This window comes from Vigna unguiculata, chromosome 5 (genome assembly GCF_037176805.1).
Source record: "Vigna unguiculata cultivar grain cowpea cultivar isolate G323 ecotype 2 chromosome 5, ASM3717680v1, whole genome shotgun sequence".
NCBI classification, from domain to species: domain Eukaryota; kingdom Viridiplantae; phylum Streptophyta; class Magnoliopsida; order Fabales; family Fabaceae; genus Vigna; species Vigna unguiculata.
This window is the reverse complement of record NC_140796.1, coordinates 19272728-19283198: the sequence shown is the minus strand read 5'-3', so window position 1 is coordinate 19283198 and position 10471 is coordinate 19272728. Positions and strand designations below refer to the sequence as shown.

The 10471-nt window shown below is 41.6% G+C and overlaps 1 protein-coding gene across 1 annotated transcript; it reads right to left on the bottom strand.

Moving 5' to 3' along the window:
• Positions 1-5771: 5771 nt before the first annotated feature.
• Positions 5772-9717, bottom strand: LOC114184443 (uncharacterized). The gene is made up of 2 exons (XM_028071752.2): positions 7571-9717; positions 5772-7259 (listed from the first exon to the last, which is right to left on the bottom strand). Exons 1-2 carry the CDS (start codon positions 9715-9717, stop codon positions 5780-5782), a joined length of 3627 nt encoding a protein of 1208 aa, XP_027927553.2. The 3' UTR covers positions 5772-5779.
• Between the last annotated feature and the right edge of the window lie 754 nt (positions 9718-10471).

The following is a 10471-nucleotide window of genomic DNA, read 5'->3' as shown; positions in this document are numbered from 1 at the left end:
GAGAGATTGAGATTGAGGATGAGGTTATTTTTCAGCACTCACTCGGACAACAGTAACATCCAAACAAGAATATATCTTAACAGATAAAATAAAAATAAAATAAAAGAAATTGTGCTCTGTTCTTTACTGTACCAGTTGCAATGAGAATAAACAAAAGGAATAACCATGCTCATTTCAAACCATCCATACATTCATGAACATCAATATCAAATTAACATAAGCTCTAATTCATACACCCATGAACATCAACAACAACATCAAGTCACGGTAACATAAACTAAAGAGGAGTTAAGAACACTTACCGTGAAAATAAAACTTAATGCACTAACAGCTTTGTTTCCGTTTCCCAAATTTGACTCCTTCTCTCCCTCACTGATTTCTAGTGCCCTCTCCCCTCTCTGTAGTAATTCAAAAAAAGACCCCCCTCTCATAAATCTTCCCCTTTTTATTATGTAACCCTCTGTACCTTCCAATTTTGAAATTTGGGACCAGACTGAGAGCAGATGTTGCTTCCTGCTCCTTCAGCCATCATGACCATGCCACAGACCTTTCCCAATACAAAACCATGATAGCATAGCATGCTTGGGTCCGACAAAAGAGAGGCTTTACGTTACCTATTTCTTTCCCCTTTCCCTTCTCTCTTTTTTTTTTATTTTTTTTTGTTTCTTTTTTTTATTTTTTTTATTATTAAACTAGAATGAGAGACGTAAAACAAAAAAAAGGAGTTGTAATAATAGAAAGAAAAATAATGTAATAAAATAATAAGCCCAAATAAACAAATAAATAACTAAAATAAAATAATAATAATAATAAAATAAATAGATAATTATTTTTCTCAAACCAAAACATATTTTTTCTTTTCTTTTCTTAATTATTTATTTATTTATTCTTCTCAATTGAACTTTAATTAATTAATTATTTTATTTTATCATTGTTACCCAGACGAAATTGGGTGTTGACAGTTGCCCCTCTTTACTTAGATTTTACTTGATAGTATGAAATTTTAACTTTCATAGGTTATCAAAGTAAAAGATGAGTAAAGATAAAAACACTAATTTCGTTTGGGTTTTAAAGGAAAAGAGGAAAAAACAAAACAAGCATATACAAGACCAATTCAAAGAAAAGGGTCGTGATCAAAAGAAGAAAACAAACTCGACCATTCTAAAGGAGAGGATCATGATGTGACAAAGAAATCAATGACCATTCCATCGGAGAGGGCCTTGATGTAAAGAAAGAAAATCAATGACCATTCCATCGGAGAGGGCCTTGATGTAAACATTAGAAAATCAATGACCATTCCATCGGAGAGGGCCTTGATGTAAAGAAAGAAAATCAATGACCATTCCATCGGAGAGGGCCTTGATGTAAACATAAGAAAATCAATGACCATTCCATCGGAGAGGGCCTTGATGTAAAGAAAGAAAATCAATGACCATTCCATCGGAGAGGGCCTTGATGTAAACAAAGAAAATCAATGACCATTCCATCGGAGAGGGCCTTGATGTAAACATTAGAAAATCAATGACCATTCCATCGGAGAGGGCCTTGATGTAAAGAAAGAAAATCAATGACCATTCCATCGGAGAGGGCCTTGATGTAAACATAAGAAAATCAATGACCATTCCATCGGAGAGGGCCTTCATGTAAAGAAAGAAAATCAATGACCATTCCATCGGAGAGGGCCTTGATGTAGACATAAGAAAACTAAGGGGAGAATGTCCATATATGAAAGGAGAACCCGAAGTTTGATTTTGATGTGCCAGTAAACACTGCTTGAATGCTTAACCGACAAGATTCAATCTTTAGGCAAAAGATGTAATGCGGTGAGGATGCATAAATGCATGGATGCATGGATAAAGTTCATATGAAGCTTTATTTTTTGCCTTTTTATTTACTAATTTTTTTTCCACGACACCCTCCAAAAATGAGTCTACTCTTAGTGAATGTACCCGTGATGCCTCGTTAGTATGCACATACTTTTATTCTCTTCTTTTTTGTTCATTATTCTCTTTACGAACTCAGCGTGACATTCATTGCTTTAAATTTATGGAGAGAAAAAAATGGTGTTTATTGAATGAAAAACAAAGCAGAATACAACAAAATTTGGAGACAATGTCAATATCCCCTAGTAGCACTTCCTATCAAGGAATCATCATGTATAAAACTTTTTGACCGCATCAGAATTGACCGGTAACAGTAACTCCTCTCCATCCATCCTTATGAGAATTAGTGCCCCACCAGAAAATGCTTTCTTCACCACATACGGGCCTTCATAATTTGGAGTCCACTTGCCCCTATGATCCTTTTGTATAGGTAAGATCTTTTTCAAGACTAGCTCGCCTTCATGGAACTCTCTAGGGCGCACCCTCTTGTCGAATGCCTTTTTCATCCTTCTTTGGTATAACTGTCCATGACACACTGCTGCTAGCCTTTTTTCCTCAATGAGATTAAGCTGGTCAAATCGGGCCTGAACCCATTCTGCATCTTCCAACTGGGTCTCCATTAACACTCGTAGGGATGGGATTTCTACCTCGAAGGGTAGTACTGCCTCCATTCCGTACACCAGAGAAAAAGGTGTTGCCCCAGTTGATGTACGTACTGAGGTGCGATACCCATGCAAAGCAAAGGGAAGCATCTCATGCCAGTCTTTATACGTGACCACCATTTTCTGTACAATCTTCTTGATATTCTTATTAGCAGCCTCGACTGCCCCATTCATCTTTGGACGATAAGGAGAAGAATTATGATGCTGAATTTTAAATCCTTCACACAATTCGGCCATCATTTGATTGTTCAGATTGGTGGCATTATCAGTGATTATCTTGCTAGGCAACCCGTACCTACAAATTAACTCTCTTTTTATAAATTTAGTCACAACCTTCCTAGTCACACTAGCGTAGGAAGCAGCTTCCACCCATTTAGTGAAATAATCAATTGCAACTAGAATGAAGCGATGTCCGTTTGAGGCTTTTGGCTCTATAGCCCCGATGACATCTATCCCCCACATTGAAAATGGCCATGGGGCAGACATTAAGTTTAAAGTAGTGGGTGTCGCATTGATATTATCGGCATACTTCTGACATTTCTCGCACTTTCTCACGTGTGTGCAACAATCATTCTCCATAGTCAACCAAAAGTAACCAGCCCTCAAGATCTTTCTAGCCATCGAGTGTCCATTCATGTGTGTGCCAAAAGTTCCTTCATGAACTTCCTCCAATATTGACTCGGCCTCTTTTGCATCTACGCATCGAAGGAGAACCATATCATGATTTCTCTTGTACAACACATCCCCACTCAGGATAAAATTTGCAGCCAACCTTCTCAGTGTCCTTTTATCATTCTCAGATGCTTCTTCAGGGTATTCTCTGGTTTTTATATAGCGTTTAATATCAAAATACCACGGCTTACCGTCTAACTCTTCTTCAATAAAATGGCAATATGCTGGCCCTTCATGGCTCTTCATTTGGATCATCGGCATTACCCCATCCTGATTAATCTTGAACATCGATGATAAAGTAGCTAAGGCATCTGCCAATTGGTTATCCTCTCGCGGAATATGGTGGAATTTAATGAAATCAAAATACTCCACCAATTCCATGATATAAGTTTTGTAGGGAATCAACTTCTGATCCCTAGTTTCCCATTCTCCCCTTAGTTGATGGATAACCAACGCTGAATCTCCATATACATTCAAAAATTTTGCCTTTGACTCAATCGCGACTTGGATGCCCATAGCGCATGCTTCGTATTCAGCGATATTGTTTGTGCAATTAAAACACAACCTTGCTGTCATTGGAATGTATTGGTTTTCTGGAGATATTAGTATTGCCCCTATACCATGTCCCATGACGTTAGAAGCCCCGTCGAATAATAACGTCCATCTCTTTATGTTCTCATCTTCTTGGTCATCTTCAAACAAGGTCATGATGTCCTCATCCGGAAATTCGGGTTGCATCGACTGGTAATCGTTAACGGGTTGTTGGGCCAGATATTCAGCCAAAGCACTACCCTTGATGGACTTCTGAGTGACATACACAATGTCGTATTCTGACAATAGCATTTGCCACCGGGCTATCCTTCCAGTGAGAGCGGGCTTTTCAAAAATATACTTGATAGGGTCAGTCTTGGATATCAACCAGGTAGAATGACTCAACATGTATTGTCTTAGACGATGGGCAGCCCATGCCAATGCGCAACAAGTTCGCTCTAAAAACGAGTATCGCTGTTCACATTCCGTGAACTTCTTGCTCAGGTAGTATATGGCACGCTCTCTTTTTCCAGTTTTGTCATGTTGACCCAACACACAACCCATTGACTCATCAAGTACCGTCAAATACATAAGGAGTGGCTTCCCCGGTTCGGGCGGGCGTAACACAGGAGGATCTTGTAGATATTGTTTGATTTTATCAAAAGCAGTCTGACAGTCTTCATTCCACTCAACAACCTAGTTTTTACGCAATAGCTTGAATATTGGTTCACAAGTGGCGGTTAACTGGGAGATGAACCTAGCAATGTAGTTTAGTCTGCCCAAGAAACCCCGTACCTCCTTTTCTGTACTGGGAGCAGACATTTCGATTATCGCACGCATCTTGTCGGGATCGACTTCTATCCCCTTTTGACTGACAACAAAACCCAACAACTTTCCAGATCTCACACCGAATGTGCATTTTGCTGGGTTTAGTTTAAGTTTAAATTTCCTCAATCTCTCAAATAATTTCCTTAGGTTGAGGATGTGTTCTTCTTCTGACTCAGACTTGGCGATCATGTCATCTACATAAACCTCGATTTCTTTGTGCATCATATCATGAAAAAGTGCCACCATGGCCCTTTGATAGGTGGCCCCAGCATTCTTAAGCCCGAAAGACATCACCTTATAGCAAAATGTCCCCCACAATGTGATAAACGTGGTCTTTTCCATATCTTCAGGTGCCATCTTAATCTGATTATATCCCGAGAAGCCATCCATAAACGAAAATAACGAGAACTTGGCTGTATTATCCACTAATGTATCGATGTGCGGTAATGGGAAGTTGTCTTTTGGGCTCGCCCGGTTCAAATCTCTATAGTCAACGCACATCCGAACCTTCCCATCCTTCTTGGGCACGGGTACAATATTTGCCACCCATTGAGGGTATTTTGCCACAGCTAGAAATCCAGCGTCAAATTGCTTTTGCACTTCTTCTTTAATCTTTAATGACATTTCTGGTTTCATCCTTCTTAGCTTTTGTCTGACTGGAGGGCATTCCGGTTTGAGTGGAAGCTTATGTTGTACTATATCAGTATCTAAACCAGGCATATCATTGTACGACCAAGCGAACACATCCCTAAACTCCTTTAGCAGCACACACAATTCTTCTTTCACTTCTTTCTTCATACTCGTGCCAATTTTCACTTCTTTCTTTTCATCCCCCTCACTTAGGTCAAGCACTTCAACATCTTCTTGATGGGGTTTTATTTCCCTAGATTCTTGTTCCACTAATCTCATTAGTTCAGGGGAGGGTTCGGAGTCACCTTCATAATCATCTTCCATATTATTGACAGGGTGCTCGAAGTTAGGGATATCGACATTGTTATTTTCAAAACATTCATTATCATATCTGCATTATTTGAGTTTATAAAAAAAGATAAATAAACAAACAAACAATGAAAAATGCAAACAAAGATAACAAAGGTAGCAAACACAAATTGATTATCACGCTGAGCATAAAGGAAAAGGTGTCATCCTGTTAAGTCATGAATCCTAAAGCTCCGGGTAAAGAAATAGGATAAATTAAAAATATTACATTTTAACCAAATTAAACATCACGGGTAGATCCAAAGTCTCCCAATTGTTGAGTAGCGCATTTGGAGCACAAGGCTGCACAAAAACCAAGCTTTCAGGTTCATCTTCATCTCTGACAGCTGCTATCTGACTAGTGTTGATCCATCCCGCGCTGCGGAAGCTATCTCTGATGTCACAGATGCGAATCTTTCCTAACCCTAGTCCTTTTCCTTGGATTCGAGCCACACCGCGCTCTCTCCTTTCTTCCGCCAGCCTCCTCTTATCCTCTCTAGTAGGCTTGTATCCAAGGCCGTATTTATTCTTTTTCTCGGTGACTTCTAAAGGATACATCAATCCTTGCTCGTACTTGCCTAGCCCCTTTCCGTACTCATATCCCTCTTTCAACATGACCTTGGCCGTCATAAGGGAAGTACGCGACAAGTGTGGGTTCATTGGAAAGGGCTCCACATAGGCATTTCCCACAATTTCCAAAGATTGGAAGGCTGTCTCAAGGGCTTCCTCTGCTGCTTCAATATAGCGAGAAGATGAAGGCCCACTTACTAAAATATCTTCCTCCGCTGAAACAATCACTAATTTGTCACCCATGACATATTTTAACTTTTGGTGCAAGGTTGAAGGTACTACGCCCGCTGAGTGAATCCATGGACGACCCAACAAGCAACTGTATGCTAGAAGGATGTCCATCACTTGGAAAGTTATTTGAAAGACACATGGCCCTATTTGGATCGGCAATTCTACCTCTCCCATTACTTCTCTTTTACTCCCATCGAAAGCTCTCACTATCATTGCACTTGGTTTCATGTGAATACCTTCACACGGTAGCTTTCCCAACGTTGTTTTTGGCATTACATTCAGGGAAGATCCATTGTCGATCAATACACGTGCTATGACATGATCCAAGCATTTTACAGAGACATGGAGGGCCTTGTTGTGTCCCCTCCCTTCAGTAGGTATCTCTTCATCGGTAAACGTGAGGTAATTATTAGCAGTGATATTGTTAACAATTCCCTTAAAACTGTCCAGAGAAATATTTTGCTCCACATGCGCTCCGTTGAGTATCTTCATTAACAACTTTCTATGAGAGGTTGAATGCATGAGTAGTTCTAAAAGTGAGATTCGAGCAGGCAGGCGATTCAACTGTTCGACCACTTTATACTCGCTTTGTTGTATGAACTTCAAGAACTCGCAAGCCTCCTCATCAGATACTTCTTTCCCATCATCTTTTCTTAGACCCTCGTCGGTTTGGATGGTTTTCCCTTTCAAGAGTTCCTTAGCCTTTTTGGTATTCGCCGATTCATTATTGCCAACTCCATCTTTCATCAAGTTTGGAGGCGTAAAGATTCGACCACTTCTCGTAATTCCACCGATGCCTGATATATTTTCCACCACTGACTCACCACTGCTAGGTTGACCACCTACCCGTTGTTCCTCACCTAACACGTATGCACCATATTTCCATGGGACAGCTGTAACATCCCTGGCGTACCACGCCCAGAGCATGTCAGGTTACTACAGCCCGATGCACCCCAACCCCTCACCCTTCTCTGTCCATTCATACTGGGTGGGTTGTTGCCAGTGGGAATCGAACCCCCAACCTGACCTTTAACACCTCTGGCACACCAGCAGATGCTACCAGTTGCGCTGCAGCACAACTGGTAGCATCTGCTGGTGTGCCAGAGGTGTTAAAGGTCAGGTTGGGGGTTCGATTCCCACTGGCAACAACCCACCCAGTATGAATGGACGGAGAAGGGTGAGGGGTTGGGGTGCATCGGGCTGTAGTAACCTGACATGCTCTGGGCGTGGTACGCCAGGGATGTTACAACAGCTTTCTCACTTTTGTAGGGAAATGGGGAGGGTGTTTGGATAATAATAGATTGTCTTTCTTGAATTGTCGGGGTAGAGGTGGATCTAGTGAAATGAATCACCAATGGCTCTGGCAAAGTCACACCGGGTTCCGCACCATCTTGTGCAAATACTTCATCCTCCATGTGTCCGTGACATACTTGCACAAAGTTTCTGTCTATAAGATTTTGTAGAACATCCTCGAACTCTGTGCATTCATCGATAGAATGTTTAGCACTCAGATGGAATCCACACTTTTTACTCAGGTTATATTCTCCTTTTAACAAACCCAATTTTAATAGTGTCTCAAAAACAAACCGCTTGGAGCTTCGAATTTCATTCACATCCCTCACCAGTCGGTGTTTCTTAACCTCAATGGCATTTGTCGAAGGGTTCCCAAGACCAGAAAGGGGATTAGCCTCAACACTAGGTTTGTCTTCATGGAACTTTATCCATCCTGAGTTGATTAAAGCTTCCACCTTGTGTTTAAAGGACACACAATTCTCAATAGAGTGACCAACTCCCCCTCCGTGATAATCACATTTGGCATTTGGATCATAATTCTTGGGGAACGGAGGTTGCACAGGCTTCATCGGACAAATGGCCACCAAACGCTTTTGGAGGAGATGAGGCAACAATTCCGTATATGACATAGGAATAGGAGTGAAATGAACGAAGTTCCTCTCTTGATTCCTCCCTAGATTAGCGTTTTGTTCCGCGTTTCTGTTGAAATTCGAGTTAGGTTCGGTTTTCCAAGCACTGTTTGGAGCACGTTGTGGTTGATAAAGATTCGACGGTTGATAAAACCCTTGTTGCTGAGGTCGTGTTTGATGAACAGACATTGCATTGGCCACATAAGGAGGTTGGTTCAAGTGTGGTCGATAATTAATCGTAGGAGCCCGACTTTCCCACACAGGCATCACTGAGGCCGCTTGTACTTCTGCTTCTTTCTTCTTTCCGGGAATAAAATTAGGTTTCTTAGGAGTTGCAGCCGCGAATGGGCCATATGCAATCTTTCCGCTTTTTAACCCGATTTCTATTCTTTCCCCTATGATGATGATATCAGCGAAATTGGAAGACACATTCCCCAATACATGCTCATAAAATGGTGATTGCAGCGTGTTTACAAACGTCGCCACCATCTCCTTATCAAGTAGAGGTGGCTCAACCTGAGCAGCCAACTCTCTCCACCGTTGTGCATATTCCTTGAAGGACTCAGTATCCTTCTTGGCCATGTTTTGCAATTGCAATCTATCTGGCGCACTATCCATGTTGTATTTATACTGTTTCACAAAGGCATCGGCCAAATCCATCCAGGAATGAATTCGAGATGGCTCCAAGTGTGTATACCAATTCAATGCTACCCCAGCCAAACTATCTTGGAAACAATGTATTAGCAATTTTTCATCATAGGCATAAGCAGCCATCTTTCTACTGTACATTGTCAGATGGCTTTTAGGGCATGTGGTGCCGTGATACTTTTCAAATTCTGGGACCTTAAACTTGTGTGGTATCATCACACCAGGAACCGGGCTTAATCTCGCCACATCACCGAACCCATAGCTTCCACCACCCTCAATGGCACGAATCCTTTCCTCAAGAATTTCAAGCTTACTCTTAGCCCCATCAACAACAGTGGATATTGCTTGGACTGTAGCGTGTGGTGCAGCTTTAGTCGCAGCATCTGCATCGATGAATGTTTTCGGAGGCTGGGGCGCCACAGTCATCCTCGGTCCTGTGAATGTGACTGTCTCATTCATCTCCGCTCCTGTCACGGGTGTCGAAGCTAACATCGGCCCTTGGGTACCGTTCGATAGTGTGTTGTTAGCTGCAGGAAAAGAGAAAGAAGTTTGTTCTGCATCTGAATATTCTCCAACTAGAGGAGTGTATCCCGGAGGCAAGCCGTACATTGGGAACGGGACTGACGCGCCTAGAGGCGTACCATAAGAATGAGCATTCTCCTCGACCCTAGCGGATGAGGCCTCCCCTGAAGCCTTCAGTGACTTCAAAACCTCTAGGATTTGGCCCACTTGATCCTTTAGCTCGTTAATGTCAGCCTTCACAGCTTCATGGGCTTCTTCCCAATCTTCCATGCTTCTGTGGTTAGCTCGTGTGCGATAAGGGTGTCGTGGAAATTTTGCCGTCGTATTTGATTTTGCTCTATTATTTCGTTAAATGAAATGAATTATGAAGAATGAAAAGAAATAAAATGAATGCAAAACATTTATTCTAGTCGGAAATTTTAAAGCTGTGAGAACGTTAAGGTAAATATATCATAGAAATTAACACGAAACTGATACAACCCAACCATTAACAAGTCTTCTACATTCATTAAACAAGAAAAGAAATAAAACCTATTCCCTACCCCTGACTATCATGCTCTTCATCTCCCTCATCAACTTCTTGCAATGATTAAAGAAAGCTTCAATCTCCCTTGGCGGATTGAAGATCGGTAGTGCAGCCTCTGCTTCAGCTAATAATCGTGGGATTTCTTCAATTGCTCCATTCGCCAAGGCAGCTAGCTGTGAGAAACATCTCTTCCAATGTTCTATAGTCATTTCCTGCTCGGCTGTGTACTCATTCATCCGACTGATCACCTCTCGATGTTCCTTTTCCAATTCAGCTCTATGCCAACGCTCCTCGTCCATCTTCACCTCATAGGTCGACACCACCTCTCTCATTTGTTGTTCAACCTCACTAATTCTCATTTGAGCATTGTGCAACCGTCTCAGTGCTTCAATTTTCTCTCTCTTAAATTCTTCACACAACTGATCCCTTTGGCGCTTAGATGCTGCTGCTGCATCTCTCTCTCGGTCCTTTGATTTTAATGCGGTGCTTGCTGCGGCC

Bases quoted from the DNA above. Each gene is read 5' to 3' on its own strand.
- LOC114184443 (XM_028071752.2), bottom strand. From the start codon at position 9,717: ATGGAAGATTGGGAAGAAGCCCATGAAGCTGTGAAGGCTGACATTAAC. The intron at 7,260-7,570 runs GTCAGGTTACTA...GTGGTACGCCAG, and splicing joins GCGTACCACGCCCAGAGCAT to GGATGTTACAGCTGTCCCAT.